At 42.7% G+C, this 16,863-nt stretch overlaps 2 protein-coding genes across 5 annotated transcripts in view; one reads left to right on the top strand and one right to left on the bottom strand.

The window, feature by feature from the left end:
- Window positions 1–13,581, top strand: SLC25A15 (solute carrier family 25 member 15). Of its 2 annotated transcripts, none has more exons than XM_032099666.1 (8): window positions 1–88; window positions 716–821; window positions 2,551–2,678; window positions 5,595–5,853; window positions 8,510–8,647; window positions 8,975–9,144; window positions 10,172–10,330; window positions 11,226–13,581. In XM_032099666.1, exons 3-8 carry the CDS (start codon window positions 2,624–2,626, stop codon window positions 11,348–11,350), a joined length of 906 nt encoding a protein of 301 aa, XP_031955557.1. In that variant the 5' UTR covers window positions 1–88; window positions 716–821; window positions 2,551–2,623; the 3' UTR covers window positions 11,351–13,581. The 2 variants fall into 2 exon arrangements, with proteins under 2 accessions (XP_031955557.1, XP_031955558.1); XM_032099667.1 differs by lacking the exon at window positions 1–88 and adding an exon at window positions 319–596.
- LOC116439726 (phosphatidylinositol 3,4,5-trisphosphate 3-phosphatase TPTE2-like) overlaps window positions 12,043–16,863 on the bottom strand; it is a 24,811-nt gene continuing 19,990 nt past the window's right edge. For 2 of the 3 annotated variants that reach the window (XM_032099662.1, XM_032099663.1), the window contains one exon: window positions 16,088–16,344. In XM_032099662.1, coding sequence (XP_031955553.1) covers window positions 16,242–16,344 — 103 coding nt within the window. In that variant the 3' untranslated portion in view covers window positions 16,088–16,241. Of the gene's footprint in view, window positions 12,565–12,904; window positions 16,345–16,863 lie in introns of those variants that run through there. The other variant, XM_032099661.1, reaches the window with a different exon arrangement.

Raw genomic sequence — 16,863 nt, forward strand, 5'->3', positions numbered from 1 at the left:
GCGCCTTCCCCGGGGCCGCGGCGGGGCCGCGCCGCCTCCATCGCCGCCTATTTCGGGGCAGAGGCGGCTCGGGCGGGCGGCGGCTGCGGTGAGTGGGGGCTGCGGGCCGGGGGCAGCGGGCCGGGGGCAGCGGGCTCGCCCTCTGCTCGGCCGGGCGGGGCTGGTGGCGGGCCGGCCCGGAGGGTTCCCGCGGCTCGGGACCGCGCGGGCACGCCCGGGACGCGCGGCGGCCGCGGGCTCGGCGGTGCGCGGCCCCTCGGTAGCTGCGGCTGCGGGCGCGGCCGCCCGGCAGAGGCGCCGGGCCGGGGTCGGCCGGGCTCTGCCACCGCGGGCCTCCGCCGAACGCAGGCCGGGGCTTCCTGCTCCAAACGGGAGCGTGTTGGCGGGACGGGAGTCCTGAGCCTTCCTCCCTAAGGAAGGCTGGAGCTGGCGGTGTGGCCCGGGAGCGGTCTGTGCGCTCCCGCCGCCAGCACGTGTGACAGCCCGCGGTGAGCCCGGCTGCTGCTGCCGCCGGGGTGCCGGCCTGCTGTGACCTTGGGAAGCGAAGCTACGGCCTGCCCACGCGGGCTGCTGCAAGGAGCAGCGCTGCCTTCTGGGTGCGTCTCGGTCTTCGGAGAGTGCATCAGCAGAGAGAAACACCTGGGGCTGAAATAACATCTGCGGGCAGAGGACTCTGCAAGACCTGTTACACTAACTAATGCTTCTGTGTTTCCAGGTTTGACGCTTGGATTTGCTTTGGAAGTAACAGAGCAGTTGCTGCCTCGTTCTACCTACAAGCAACTTTTAATATAGTAGTATTATTGCAAACAGGAAAAAAAAAGGTATGTACTTATATAATACTAATTTAGTTTTGACTAAGACTTAAATCTTCTGAAAGTGGCACTGTGCTGATATGGATCAGACAACTAAACTTTCCTGTCTCTTAAAAGGTCCATATTTTTATAGGTATATACTTTTTTCCTTCTGCTGCCAAGTTTTCTGTGAGCGATCTGGCATGTGCTCTCTTTGGGGACTGGCACGAGTCGATAAGCACTCAGCGTGATGAAAGCAGTGTACATTTTACTGAGCACAGGCAATTGTTGCTCTCGAGTAATTCCTTTCATTCAAAGTCTGTCTCGATGATTTGGGTTTTTTTCCCCTAAATGAGGAGCAAAACTGTGGAGTGCAGGGTGAAAACTAACGAGACGTATAGGATAACAAAGTGTAATTGGGCCTTGGAGCCTCTGTTTGGAAGTAACATCTAGTGTGCTGTGCTGTCAGTAACAAAACAGTTCAAATCTGAAGCCACAATTTTGAAATTGCATGTGCTAATACCATTTATTGCAAGAACAATGTTTTATTTTATTTTACACTCGTTATGTTTATATTTATGTAACAGATTGGATGGGTAAAGTCACTGAATGACAGTATTTGACCTACCGGTGTATATTTTAATGTTCAAGAATAATAAATCTGTCTAGAGACAGGCTTTCTTAAAGCCTTGGTTGTATTCAAGTGTCTATGTTTCTTTTACAAAGGTTGTGGTTTATACAATGTGTCTTTTTATGATTCTATCAATGTAGCCTACTGGGAATTATGTTTCCCATTCATATTATGCCAAACTATATTTTGGGAGGTAACAGGCTTCAAAAGAAGCATTACAGTAGGTAGAGGAGTGAAAATTGTTCTGTTTACTATGTACTGTGCTTGAAGACAGGCTTAAAAGCCAATGAGGCACTAATTCACATGTTTATTTGTGTGGGTTTTAAGACTCATGCAGCTTTTTGACAGTACCGCCAGCGAAGTGTGTCGCTCAGCAGCATGGTTCTGAAACAGTGGGAGCTCTTTGGCTGAGTTATTTTACCCCAGATAAATAAGCTTGTTTTAACTGCTTGCCCAGTGAAAGTGTCTTGCTGCAAACTTGAGAACTGAATTAATTCGAATGTTTTATTTCAAGGTGTCACATTTGTATTTCTGCTTTCCAGCTGCCTTCCTGAGAGACGAGATGTAATGCTTAGTTATAATATTCTGGTGGGGGGGGAGACTTGCACTAGGAACATGACAGCCAGACACAATTCAAGATGTTCATGTACATTCCCTTTCTATTCCTCTTCTGAAAGCCACCTAATGTGTCTGTATCATCACAGGTAGAGTTTTCTTAGCTGCTATTCACCATGAGGAGAGGACATCCTCTGTTTTGCTTTATAGGTGAGGAGCTGAGACAGGCATGAAATATTCCAGCCTTAGACACCTGAGGGAAGATTGTGCTTTTATAACCAATATAAAAGTAATTCTCAGCACTGTTCCCTGGATGTACTCTTTGCTTTCATTTGAGAGATCCAGGGAGATAAGAAGCTGGAAAGCCCCAGTAAGCTGAAGCTAGGCAGTGATACTTCAGGAGATCTGCCCAATGCAACAAAATTGGTCAAAATACAGATATGCTAAGTCTCATCCCTGAGCACAACCATTTTCTGTCTCTAAATGGAAGAGTGGATCTGAAAGCATTCCTATGATGCTTTTGCCTGTCAGGTTATTGTAAACTGTGTATGTTTCATCTTTCTCTTCCATCAGGAGACAAGTATCTCCATACCTACCACGAAACGGGAGACTTTGCTCTGAAGTAACTGATAGACAAGTGTGAAGCATGAGGGTCAACTCTGCTGTTCAGGCTGCTATTGACCTCACAGCAGGTGCTGCAGGTAATGCTGGAGAGAAATTAACTGCACAACACTTCTGAGAGACAGTTTTAATGCTTTTGAGAAATATAAAAGCAGTTTCCAGTTGCTATAAAAAGCCTCACCTTCTGTGTTTTAAGGATAGGAGGAGAAGCAGTGACCTCAGCCAGTGTTTTAACTGTATCCCTATTGCTCCTCCTTGGTGAAACTCCTGCCACACAGCGAAGAAGACATAACACCTTACTTGGACTAATCATCTGGAAGGAGCTTTAAGTCCTCCTACTTAAACAAGTTTAAGAATCAATCAGAGTATCCATAGAGTTTTGGAAGGAAGTCAGTGTGTGAGTGATTGAGGTGCTGCTTTTGTCACAGGGACCCTCCCTAACTGAAAGGGACAAGAGGCTATCTGAACGGTTTCTGGCTCAGACAACATCCTGGTGTGAATCTCTAAAAGCTGTGAAGCTCAGTAGTAGAACTGAGGATGGATTTGCGTAACTGACTTCTGCTTCAGTCTAGTCTGTGCTATAAAATTTTGCTGGACCAGTTGGGTGGAAATGGTTGCACTGTCTCACTGACATTGCCATGTTGGTAATGTCTGTGGCTGAGGGATGTAGTTTTGAATTCTGCCAGGGAAAAGGGGTCTTTTTGACATTTCTAAGCTGACAGTGTTTATATGGAAAAGGTGCAGGATTTGTCTAATTTACTATTGCAATCAGTTTAGATAATTTTATGGATTTTTTTCCCATACAAAAACTATTACAGTCTTTATGACAGTGTTAATGCTGTGAATATGACAGTATTAATGGTGTTAAGTGCATTCAATGGTAGTTATTTGAGGTCATTTCTCAGAGTGGAGGTTAACAGTGCAGTGAGAAAGCAAGGGATAACAGCACAAGTCCAGTGGGGCAGTCTCTGCACTCCTTAGAAAATGTAATTAAGTAAGCAAACAGCTCGTTCCTCCAGCAAATGCATAACCTGGTTTTACCTTCCTCTCCAGATACAGGGTTGACTACCTGATAAGTAATGACATATTGAGGCAAGCAAATTCTGAACAAGAACAAATAAGTCATTTGGCTGTCTGTGGGTCATAGGCCTTTGCCTAGGATCTAAGCAACCTCCAATCCCTAATCCCAACCTCTAATCCCTTTTCCTCACCATTGCCATTATTAGGACTACACTTGTATGAATGTTCAAACAGATTTGACATTTTTGGGTTTCTGGTTTGTTTTCATTTTGTAGTTGGGTAGGGTTTTTTACGACTCTTTACTGCTGGCTGGAAGAATTATTTTTTTCTTAATGTTTCAGATAATAAATAGGACTCTTGGTCTTTATCTTGATGCTTACAAAGTTCATTGCTGCAGTTTACTACGCTTTTTGAGCCAACTCCAATGACAGCCTTTTTGGAACAGCCATTCTGTCAGCTCCGAATTTTTCAGCTTTACATTTCCAAGACCATTCCCAGTTTCCCTGGACATCTTCCAGCAGCCCTTATTTTATTACAGGGACCTAGCATTTGTCCTGTAGATTAATGTCTACATGACTTCCCTGCAAATAACATCGGCTGAGCCTTCCCAGCTCTGCTTTTCATTTGAAGCTTACATGGGTGTTACTGGTCTGAGCCAACTGCTTTTCTCCTTGGTTATCCTTCCAGAGCAGGCAACTCCTCATGCTTCCTTGCATGGTTTGCTCTGAAGCTTTTAATGATCCGTCTGGTTGGGAATGAGGTTTTATGGCAGCTAGATCCTGAGTTTCTCTCAAAGGCCTGAAGTACCTCTTTGCAGAGAAGCAAGAACAATGTTATACAGATGCGTTTTCAAAGCGTAAAATGGATTGCAAATAACACTAGTTAAACAAATGCTTACTCTTCTCCCCACTTAAAAGTCAAAGAATTAATCCTAATTGGACTCACACATTTGTTTCCATTTCATTTACTTTGTTATCTGCATTTACAGATAATTTAAGGTATCTGCATGTCAATTTAAGGTATGTGCTTTGGTTAAAGATCAGCTTATGTCTTAGTACAGTTCTCTCTTGCTAAAAAACAAAGCCATGAACCCTATATAAGGTACACCTATCATGTGCTTCCTGTCAGGTATCTGTTTTTAATAGATTGCTATCACTGCACACTGCTTCTTACTGAAAAACTGTAACATAGCTCTTCCTGGAAACTACAGAATTGAGTTAGATCTTGCAGAAGAACACTGCACTGTGAGCAAAATGGTTATTGATGATATTGATGGAAATATCGCACAAGTTTTCAGGGTATTGACCTTGCAGTTCAGTTTGGAAAAGATAACATGTTGAGAAACTTTGCCCTTTTGCCCTTTTTCAGCTTATACTTGACACTTTCTTCCAGTCTCTGGAAAGAAACATACTTAAGAGCCATCTGGAGTTTTGAAGTAAAGGGTTTGAGTCTTTGGTTATCAATTTATTATGTATGATCAGTTTAGCACTCTCAGCAATGTTCCTCTTGTCCTGGAGGAATCACTTGATTACTAATCTTTCAGGGTTGGGATTTTTTTATTATTGGAATGTAAAATCAGAGATGGCTTCTAAACCACTGCATTAATGGGCAAAGGAAAATGTTACTTAACTCATTGACACAAGTGACTTGATTGCAGTACAATACCTCTAATTCAGTACAAGTTTATAAAAGGGAGCTGATTCATTTAGATGCTTGCTTTTCATGAGATAAAGTAACGTTTAATGAGAATCGTGCTGTTACTGCTCCTTTGCCTGATTTTTTTTTCCCCCTTAAGGTAACTGAATTCACTAGTGACAATTGATGCCACTGTGCTAAAATCAGTGCATTTGTCTTCTCCTGCAGGGAATCAATTAATCTTTGCTTTTTGTGTGATTTTCCTAATACTGGTGCTCGAGCAGAGGTGTTGCAGTTGTGATAACTTTCAGCCACCCTGTTAACTTCCACTGCTTGCCTAGGTGGGACAGCCTGCGTGGTGACTGGCCAGCCCTTTGACACTGCAAAGGTGAAGATGCAGACATTCCCCAACATGTACAAAGGACTTGTTGACTGCTTTGTCAAAACCTATAAGCAAGTGGGGTTTCGAGGCTTCTACGAGGGAACCACACCAGCACTTGTAGCCAACATTGCAGAGAACTCCGTTCTGTTCATGTGCTATGGGTTTTGCCAACAAATTGTGAGAAGAATTGTTGGAGTAGACAGGAAAACAAAGCTCAGGTTAGTAATAAATATCTGGCTTTTATTTTAAAATAAAGAAATAAATAATCATGCGAGTGCTACTTGCCAATACTGTATTGTCAGAGTGCAAGTGATATCCCAGGCTCTCCTCTGACAGGGTACAGTGTAGTAAATTTTGGAAGATAGGCCTTCGTGTGACAATAGGGTGTCTAATGTAACAGAGCCGTCCACTAACCAGTCACTACAGCTGGCTGGTTTAGATGATCACAGCTTAACTGGAGTATTAAAGACCTGGAACATTTTTACCCGTGGGATTGAGCATTGAAACACCTGAAAGTTAGTATTCCCTTAATATCTAGGTTGTTTTGATTTTGCAGGGGAGGTAGTGGCTCTTCTTACAGGGAGGCATACTAAGGGGAAAGGGCACTTTTCTAATATTGTCTTGCATTTAAAAATGTATTTATTTAAGGTTCAAAAGCTTGCTCAGCCTACAAACCCTTTACTTTTTCCTACCCACTAAAATGTAGGAGGTAGGCCTATCAGCAATATGCTTCACTTCTTCACCTTCTTTTGTGACCATCCTGGGAGGTACACCACAAATGTGCAGAGGTCCTAGGACCATCTTCTCACATGACTGAGGCAGCATGGTCATGCTGGATGTAGGAAAGGTAGTGCAGGAAACTGTGAAACAGTACTACTCTGTCTTTGGAGCTGGATACAGAATGGGAATGTAATTTGAGTATGTAGCAATAGCAACCACCTTTAGCATCTGACCATTCTTTCCTTGGTCGGTAATGGTGCTTATTAGACCCAAGATGGCTCTTTAATGCCTTGTTGATTCAAGGTCAAATAGTGTGACTGCAGAGCTGTGCTAGGACAAAACATTAAAGAATTCAAGTCTACTTGAAAGATTCTCCCTTGGTGCTGTTTTCTTGTTCTCTTCATCTGGATCATTGTGGGGGCACCTTATGATGTACAAGAGAATTGTATTGACATGGTCTTCAGCAGGGCCCTGATGAGAACATGTGGTCTGTCCAGGACATCCCCACCCATTCTTAATGTGGAAGTGTCAAGCAGCCCTTGTAGTGTTCTGCAGGGGAGGGAAGCAGCCCTGACAAGCTGGCTAACTTCCACACATGCCAAGTAAAAAACTACAATTACCTTCATTGCCTCTGCTCTTTTAGAAACTGTCACTGTTATCTTAGCCTGAAGAGGAAAATGCATCAAGTCACAAACTGAGGTGAACCTAATCATTTTTCTTACCCATGTATAAGCAACTGCTTCCCACTTTTTCATTACTTTATAACGTTTCCGTTTTCTCAAAAGCAGCCACAATATTTTGGTTTTAAGTTACCTTTTCAGTTCATACCTTTGAATGGCTTGGAAAAAAGCTTGTCTAGCCCGATTGTGTTTAGGGATACCCTGGTCAGCATATGAAGCCGGGCAAAACAAGGACAAACTATAAAACATTTTTCAGTTAAAGGAATACATGTCACCGAGGCGTAAATCACAAAAAAAAAGAAATGAAGAGAGAAATGCTAAATTCTGTTTATCTTTTAACATATGCTTAGTCCAACCAACAGATTTCATTTCATGCTAAAGTGAAACAACAAAATGGAAAGAGAAGTGCTAAATTCCATTTGCTGCTCTGCAGGCAGTTACTGATTTCTTCCACTTTAAAAGTTCTCATTACTGCCATATCTGAATGTCATAAGCTTTGCTTTATGTCACAACTTGAGTTCTGTGAGGCTTCAAGGTGAAAAGTTGTAGCTTTAATCTCTGATACTATAGATGTATCAAACTGCTGGGCACAGGGCAAACATCTCCCATGGATGGAAAGAATTTCCGCGCTGCTGGAGTGAGATCAGTCTCAGCTGCGCTGACTCCCGGGTTCTGAAAGAATGCTCCACTTCTTTGCCATTATGCAGCTCCTGTCCAACACACCAGCGTCTGTAGGAGCCTCTTTAAAATGCATCATAAAGCAGTATGGCCCTGGAGTACCAGCCTTTTGGGTCCTGGCAGTTTAGCAACCCGGAATTTGTGGTATGTGTAAAATCACCACAAAATAAGTCCATTTTAGAACACTGAGTCACTGCAGATGACAGTGCTGTCTTGTTTGGTGGTGTGGTTTATGTTTGTGCTGTCTCTGATTCACATGGTTGCATTCATAGCAGCACATCCATACAAAGATCACAGTGATCCATTGTGCCTGCTTTCAGTTTTTTAGTATCTTCCACTGAAAGCCTTTATTAATATTGGTAAGGTGAATTTAAAAATACTGACATCTATCTATATGAGGTGAGTATTGCTCCTATTCTCTTTGAGGAAGTAATTAGTAACCAAAAGTTGCCCAGTAAAACAAGTCTATGGAAATCTTCGTAAATGCTATCAAATCCTCCCTTCTTGGCTTTTATTCTGCTGCAATCACTGAAGTATAGCAAAAAGGATAGAGGTTGCAATATATCTCTGGTGTCAAAAGGGTGTCTTTCAGTTGTATAAGAAAATGGGATGAACTAGGTTTTTCCTCCCTCTGGTTCAAGTAACTGCCCTTTGCCCTTGAGAATCTTTCCCCCAAGACTGTCAGTTTTTCCTGATGCTATTTAGAGTACAGATTCGGGAATCTGATTGCTGGTGCAGTGGCTCAACTGCACTAAAGGTCATTGCCCAAATACCTTCTGCAGTTTCTTTCTTGCAGTGATCTACAGAATGCTGCTGCAGGCTCCTTTGCCTCTGCCTTTGCCACCCTTGTTCTCTGTCCCACAGAGCTGGTGAAGTGCCGGCTACAGGCCATGCATGAAATGCAGTTGTCAGGAAAGATAATCCAGGGACACAAGTAAGTATACACCCTGTTCAGTATCTCTGAAACCCTTTCTTGTGTATTATTTCTTCAAATCCTGTATTGCCTCAGTGCCACACTTATAGTACACTGATAACCAGAGAAGATTTGTGGCTGGGAGGGTCACAGCCTGCAGACCTTCTGGGTGCTAGTAAAGCTGGATGCCAGTGAAGGGCTTGCAGCAGGATCTGGCTCTAAGTCTTACCTTAATTCAGTTGTTTGCACCATGGGTCTCACCCTTAACTGTTGCTGCAGTTGCCTGTTGTTCTGTAACTTCTCATTATCTGGCTATTAAGTATCACTAACTGGACCAACCTCTCTCAGTACAGTTTGGTCAGTAGTGAAGGGTGTTATCCAAAAGGATGGTCCCCTTGGATTTTATCGTGGCCTGTCAAGCACTTTGCTGCGGGAAGTCCCAGGCTATTTCTTCTTCTTTGGAGGGTATGAACTGAGCCGGACATTCTTTGCCTCTGGGAGATCAAAAGATGAATTAGGTATGGTGCCTTTTTTTACAGGTGGGCTTTAACATGCTGTCATGGGGAACATAAAGGGGGGCATATCTTCCCTGAAGATACACTAATGATGCACTACAGTTGTAAAATACATGCAAAATGAAGGAAACGAGGCATACTAATTATGGAGGGCTGCATTTTGTGTATACATAGTCATGAATTATTGAAGTGGCCACTTTGCAATGAAACAGGATGTATCATAAACGGAGAATGAATACAGTGAGCTAACACTACAAAACTGCTGAAATATCTGACCCCACAGTGTAACACAACTCTGAACTATTTCATTTCAGCTGCTATTCAGAGTGATTTTGAAGTATTTAGCTGCATTCTCTTGAACAGTGTGTTCAAATGTATGCTGAACTGTATGCTCACCATTAGATGTAGTTACAGTGATAGTAAGAGAACACTGAGGTTGAAAATTAGAAATGAAAAAAACATCATAATGCCAGAATAAAGATTGCCTGTCTCCTGCTGAAAGACTGAACAGTAATACTTTGTCCTGTTTGGAGTCAGGATTTCAGCTGCATGCATTCTGGACTTGTAACAAAATGTTTACAAACATCTGATCTGAAATACAAAATCAGGGTGCATCGTGAAAGAAATGACTGATCACAAAATAACTCTACTGTACCAAATAAATCTCTGTGTATGTGATTAGTAACATCATATACTGTTACTCTAAACCATTTCACAACTAACCTTGGAAAGTGATTACAAGTGTTAAAAAAGTTAATTTAGTTAATACAATCAAAATTGAATCCTGAGTTATACTTTTTTAGCATGGCCACTAATCTAAGAGGCACTCCTTATAACCTTTAAGTTTCTAGTTAAGATTTACAATTTACCTGTGGCTTGAAATTAACTTAAAGGTTAATGGGAGAACAGAAACTGCTCTTTTGTCATAAGCAAGTTCCTCTGTTCCCTTTGAATCCTGTAGATGAAATGATGTTACATATGTGCTGGTGAATCTTGTGGTGTGAATAAAAGCACATTTCTTAACTTTCAGGTCCCATTCCTTTGTTACTAAGTGGAGGTTTTGGAGGCAGCTGTCTGTGGATTGCTGTGTATCCTGTGGACTGTGTCAAATCTAGAATTCAGGTTCTTTCAATGGCTGGAAAACAGGCAGGCTTTATGGGAACATTTGTAACTGTTGTGAGAACTGAAGGTGAGTATGCAAGCAGATCAACTGAATCTACAGGGGTGCAGATTGAAATCTATACCCTCCAATACCCAAAATCACTTAAGAAACCTAGTCCAGTGATAATGCGTTAGAGACAGACAATAACTGCTCCTAGCAAACAAATACCTACTTCATGTAGTGTGGAAAGCTTGGAATCTAGAAACTGAGACCTCCTGCATCGGGGCCTGCCTCTTGTTTCAAGAAATGATTCACTTAAAGCGAACAGAAGCTTGCTATGCATTAAAAGCAGATAAAGAAATGGGCTCTATTACCCGTGACCAAACCTATACATGAAAATTGAAGGAAGTAGGTAAGTTCCATGCAGAAGTTTTCTTCACTTCTAGAAGTTAATATATGGCTGAGGATTGATTTATCAAACAGCCCTATTCAGCCTGGTAACTTGAGGCATCTACCTCAGCATCTCCTCTCTGGAAAAGGCCTGTGGTCAGGCGCTATGGAAGAGGGTCTAAGAATATACATGGCAGCAGATATGAATCCTAGCCCAATTGCTAGGTAAGATACTCATCAGAACTGGAGTCTGACTTGGGGCACAGCTCTAACATAGTCCTGCTGCCCCCATGCCAGCTGTGGTACAGCCACTGTCAAGCATATCTTAGATGACCAAGGCTTGTAATAGCTGAAATAAGCATCTAACATAAGCCCTTACATAGTTAAACTCCTGTTACAACATTAGATACTCCCAAATCAATATCCAGTACCACTGCAGTCAGCAGCTAACACCTCAGCTGAGTTCAGCTCTCTGTGTTCATGCTCCTCTGAGCAGAAGCATTGCTTCAGTACCCTTCACAGGTAAGAGCACAGTGGCTGATGCAGACAGCCACTTTAATAAATTGCTAACTGGCTCTGGTTTCATTTCCAGGTGTACTTGCCTTGTATTCTGGACTAACGCCAACTATGATCCGTGCATTCGTGGCCAATGGGGCACTGTTCCTTGCCTACGAGTACAGCCGGAAACTTATGATGAAACAAATAGATTCTTACTGATACCTTCTAGGCAATGAAGAACAAGAGATTGTTTAAGGGTCATTTAAATAAATGATGAAAAACACATAGATCACATGATGGTCTGAGCAGAACCAAATCAGTGACCTAATTTTAGGAACTCAACTCCAGTCTAAGATTTGTAATCTTTTAAAATCAGGTGATTTTATGGAGGTGTGTACATGTTGCTTGAATTGCACAAGCAGAACTATCTCCCTCTTACAGATTCTGCACTAGGTACACTGCATGTCATAAATGTGTTTCCTGATGTGTAATGGTGCTAAAAATATTTACGTTAACCTGTGGGGTTTAATGTAACATGCAACAGTAAGTTGTGATTTGTCTATGGCAAAGCACTGGTTTTAAAATGGTGCTGCATTTGTGACCTTTTGCAGTTGTTGCTGATGTCTGACTCAAAATAATCCCAGTTCTTGTCTCATCTTGCTGACTATAGATGACTTGGATATACCCCTCACCTAGGGAGACCTTTCCTTCTCCAGCTGGACCCCTGTCCTTCTCCAGCTCCCTGCTGCTCTGGGACTTGCCAAAGTCATGGCAGAGGGTATCTGATATTACATACTCTGTCCTAGTAAATGGGTTATAAGAGTAGGAAACATTCACCCCCTACCTTATATGACTTAGAGCCTGAGATAGAACTGCATTTTTGATAAAAGAAGCACAGTAACAATATTAAGGAGGCTATGCAGCATTTTATTGTTTTCTAAATCCTTTCAAGAAGTGCTGGAGTAGGCTAAGCACCACTTAACATAAGGGATACTGCTGGAAATAGTTACAATGCTGGCCCTGAGCACAGAATTGTAACTTTGTGCAGGTTCCCATTTAGGTCAGCATGGCATGAATGAGGCCACATGCTAGAAGGACAGGAAGCTGAAGAGGAACAGAAAGCCAGAACCGAGTTGTTAAAGACAACTGACACCGTGGTCTCTAGCGCAGCAGTCTTACTGGGGCTGGAGTCTTGCCACTTGCTGTGCCTCTTCAGCTGAGTGGAAAAAGCTCAGATGACTGGATAGCTTGTATCACCTTCAGGCTTGGAGGGCATGCCTGCTTGGTCATGGTCCTTGATTAAATATGCAGTTAGTCAGTATTACCCAAAATGATGCAGTGACACCTCTTTCCAGATTCCACTTTTGTTCTTCAAGTAGAATGCTCTTCATACCAGCATGCTCTGCTTTGTAAGAAGCAGGTACTGCCTTATCCTGGAATAAGTTAAAGCAGGTCTTAGAACAGCACAAAGTTGTCCTGGAGTTGTAGAGAGATGCTGCAAGTGCAGCCCACCAGTGTGGGGGCAGTGGGGGGCACAGACAGAGCCCTTTGACTCGCTGAGATCAACACAGCTACATGGAAAGTAGCAGCTTGTCACAGCAGCCACATTTGTCAGTGACAGACAACAGTCAGAGCGGGAACAACCTAATTTTGTATGTTACAGCTTCCCTTTCAGATCCCAGAAATAGGAAAAAGCTTTAGGCATAGATGAAATCACCTCAATACCTCATGCCTCTTGCAGTGGAGCCAGGGTGCACTTAAATTGGCTCATACCTTGCATTGTTGCAGCCCCTTTGATGGAAGGTGGTTGCTGCAGTTCCACAAAATCATCTTGCTCCTCCAGCCTCCAAGTGCAGAAGGAACAATTCATCTTTCAGGGAGCTTTCATACACCATGAGAAAAGGCAGTTAAAGCAGGGCATGGCTGAAGAATCTTCAGTGTCTACTGCACCAATATACCTTGATTGACGGGCACACTAGGGGCAGCAGTACTCTGCATTGCCAGTACTTTAAAAGGAATTTATACCAAATGTAAATGTAGGAGGATGAGGCTTTAAGAGTTGTTAGACTTCCCTTTCTTTTCAAAGTTGTCTAGTTAAGAGAAATAGTATATTTGTACATGTTTCTAATAGTTACAAGAAGGTGAGGACTGACTCCACCTCAGTGGAATACTTCAATCTATTTCTTAGATTTGTCTTTGCTTTCATTTTTTAAAGCTCATGGTCGCAGTTTTTAATACAAAAGTTGAAGCTTCAAGAGAAGCAGGGTATTTAAAACAACCTACAGCAAAAAGCTGGTGGCATTTGAGAGTTTACCTTCTGAAGTTGATGTAAGCAGTAATTTTTCCATTCAGAGCTGCTTAAGCTGTACACGTGTATCAGTTGTTCAGCTAAAAACTTCATAATGTTGATACAGGAATTAATGGAAATAAAGTTTCATTTGATTAATTGAGTACCTGATGATTATTTATGCCATTTAACAAGCTCATCTAGCTGAGAAACAAAGAGGTTGAATTCAGCATCACCACCTCTCTGGAATTAAAGAAAAAAAACTTTATACAATCAATGAACATATAAAGCCCTCAAAACTGAAGGGAAGGGGGCAGCTAGAATAAGGTGCTGTGAAACAACTGCTGATTTTTTTACATCTATGGAAAATGAAACCCATAGTTCAGCACTTGGCCTGTTGCTTTGTTAGTACCAAAGTCAGTTCTACTATTAAGGTTCACCTGAAATTTGAGGTTTCTAGATTACTGTGATACAGGCTATAAGGTCTTCTGTCATAAGGATGCCAGGAATCCAGCATAGGTCACCTAAATTCCACATATATAAGGGATGAGCATCCACTACCCTGTGAAGGTCAGTGCAACAGGGAGGCAGGGCCTATTGTTACCCTCTTCTGAGCAGTGGTGCCTGGATCTCGCAAGAGGAACAGTATATCCCTTGTACAGCTACTTTGTTATTCTTGCTTACACATTAGTTTTTACTTAACTGCATGTGCTTCAGCTAGAAAAAATGTGTCTTGCTGTTACAGCCTCTGCTGCTGCTGCTATCTGAGAAAACTGGCTTACTCCATAAGCAGGAAGACAGGTCACCTTAAGTGCCCTGCCAACTATAAGGAAGGGCATCAGCTCGTAGAAAGGGCATCCTAGGACAGTGATAGCCAACTGCCTGAGCTAAGCCAAAATGAACTTGGTCATCAGCCAAGTAGCTGCAATAAAAGGGCATCCTCTTTTAGCCCCTAGCCACATTCATATGGTCACTGAGGCCTTATGTGCCTGCTTGCCCTGTTGCCCTCTAGTGTCTAATGACTGTGTAAATGGGCATTTCTTTTCTCAGGCCAGAGATGTGAGGGTTCCATTAACCTTGCCAGCACCACTTAACCTTGAGGGGCAGTTGGCTCCAAAGCAACACTAAAGTTTGGGGAGTGGCATTGCAGAAGTTGAACACAAGCCAGCACACCCTTGCAGCAAAGACTAGGCTGCTAAAGCAGGCTCTGGAGCCAGCAGGTGACAGTTCTGACCCTCTGCTCATACCTCTCACATCTGTTAGAGCAGACATGAAAGACCACATCCAATTTCGTATTCCCCTGTACAAGAAAGGTGGTGACATACTGGAGCAAGCCAAGGAGAGGGCAATGAGAATAGTTTGTTCACACATTACTGAAAGCTGAAGAGTCTACATTTGCCTCATTCATGGGAGGGGATAGAGACAGGCTCTTTGCAGAGGCTTAGAGGGGCAGGACAAGATGCAACAGGTACAACTTGGAATAAGGGAAATTCCAATGAGAAAGTAAAAGCAGGCACAAGATTAAGTATTGAATGAAAAGTCCTATCTGTGGAGATACATAGAACTGAACTAGATTGATTAGCCAGCTCTATCCAGGCTTGTTTTTCACAGGAGCTTGGACTCCATACATTTAAGTAACCCAGGCTCACTCTATCCTGCACCTAGAACTGTAAACAATTGGTGTGACACTATTGGTCATTCAAGACAGGCTTCAGCCTCCACACTTGAAATACGCTGCTGATAGAAGCAACTTTCATGAGCCCATCTCCTAAATATTAGGTAAATACACAGCAATAGCAAAAGTTGAGCCCACACATGGTGTACTTCATAGTAAACCACTACCTTCAAGTAAGCACAGGGAAGGTATGTGACCTCTCTGCTTATTTGATTAACTGGAAAGCTATGTCACTCCCCTTCCACAACACAAAGACTAATGAAGCAGCAGAACCAAGAAGCTGACACCTCAGCACGTTTCTCATAAATGAAGGTACGGTCTCCATAGAAGAGCTGCACTGATAAGAATAGTTGGAAATAGAATAAGCATCCTAGAAATTTGTGCATTACAGGTCTTAGTACAGCTCAAGAGGGGCCAGTGAGCATTTGCACTATTTGCTCAAATGAGCAGGTACACAAATCAAACCCCTCATACGCAGGTATTAAGGCAGCCATGCTAACTGATCCCAGGCAGCTGGAATGCTCAGGAACTGATGAGAGCCAGACTTAAGCCTTAGGGTAAGTGGCCATCACAGCCACTTTTGGTGAGGTACAGCAGTAGAAAAGCAGCTGTGCAGTCTCCAACCTCCACAGGCAGCTCCCAGGCCAGGTGCTGCTCAAAGCCCTATATCACTGATTCCTGATGAAGAGCAGTTCAATACCAAGGCTTCTGCGCTCAAGAAGCAGTAATCCAGCACAGGGAGATTAATATTTCTCCCTCAAAACTCCCATATTCAACTGATCTGTGGAAAACCCCAATGCCAAGAGAGTCGCATCAGATTTTCCAGTCTCATGCACACTGCTGGTCTTCATCCACCATCATGTTAACGCTTGTGCCTAAAGACAGGTAATTGTCTTACATTAACTCAAACAGGAATTACCCATATGCAGAGATATCTAAGCTCCCAAGGATCCAATGATGTGACAGTCAACTGACATTAAATAACTCTTCAGAGTATTATTGCCCTGTACAACAGAACTTCATGTAACTTTATTTGAGAAGTTGTATCTACACAGAAATACATTAAGTACATCCAAATGAGACTGCTTCACTTTATACTGAAATAGCAAAACATTCTCCAGGACAGAGATTAATTTTACATGTTTCCCTTACAGATCAATAAAGTTCACCTCCACAGCAAACGTCTCACTATAGACTTTCCATGTTTTACACTTGTGAGGGTTATCCAGCTCATTCCTGGGAAGGTAGAGTCTGAAAGACAAAATTCAGTAGTATATCTTACAGTCTAAGACATGCTTTTCCTTTCAGCCAGCTGACAGATCTTCTAGCTCAGCCCTACAATATTAAATACAGCCCCAGATCTTGAATTCAAACAGACATCAGCCATACCTGCACAATACTTTGCATCTTATGTAGTCTGAGAAACAAAGTCAACCTGATGGCTTTGTTCCCACCCCCCTCCCAGAACCCCACAGTACAAGACAGAGTGAAATTAATATTACATTCAGCTCAAGGCCTCGTGATATGATGCAAGTGCCAGGAATTTAATAACCAACCTTCCTAAAGGCAAGGATTTGATTCAATACTCAACCTCATCAGGCATGTTCTCCAATTTTAATGTTTACCAAATTCATGTCTAGCTATCACCTAAAAGCACTTGCACATCAGCCATGTCTGAATTAAGAGATACAGAGACAGAAGCACTGCCTTAACAGCTGTTTCACTTCTGCTCACACCTATTCCACTCAGGTCTACCAGAAGGTCTGGGCA

Source organism: Corvus moneduloides, chromosome 2 (genome assembly GCF_009650955.1).
Source record: "Corvus moneduloides isolate bCorMon1 chromosome 2, bCorMon1.pri, whole genome shotgun sequence".
Classification (NCBI taxonomy): domain Eukaryota; kingdom Metazoa; phylum Chordata; class Aves; order Passeriformes; family Corvidae; genus Corvus; species Corvus moneduloides.

Coding starts and splice junctions, on each gene's coding strand:
- SLC25A15 (XM_032099666.1), top strand. CDS start 2,624: ATGAGGGTCAACTCTGCTGTTCAGGCTGCTATTGACCTCACAGCAGGT. Junction 8,648..8,974: donor AAGATAATCCAGGGACACAA/GTAAGTATACAC, acceptor AACCTCTCTCAG/TACAGTTTGGTCAGTAGTGA. Junction 9,145..10,171: donor GAGATCAAAAGATGAATTAG/GTATGGTGCCTT, acceptor CTTAACTTTCAG/GTCCCATTCCTTTGTTACTA.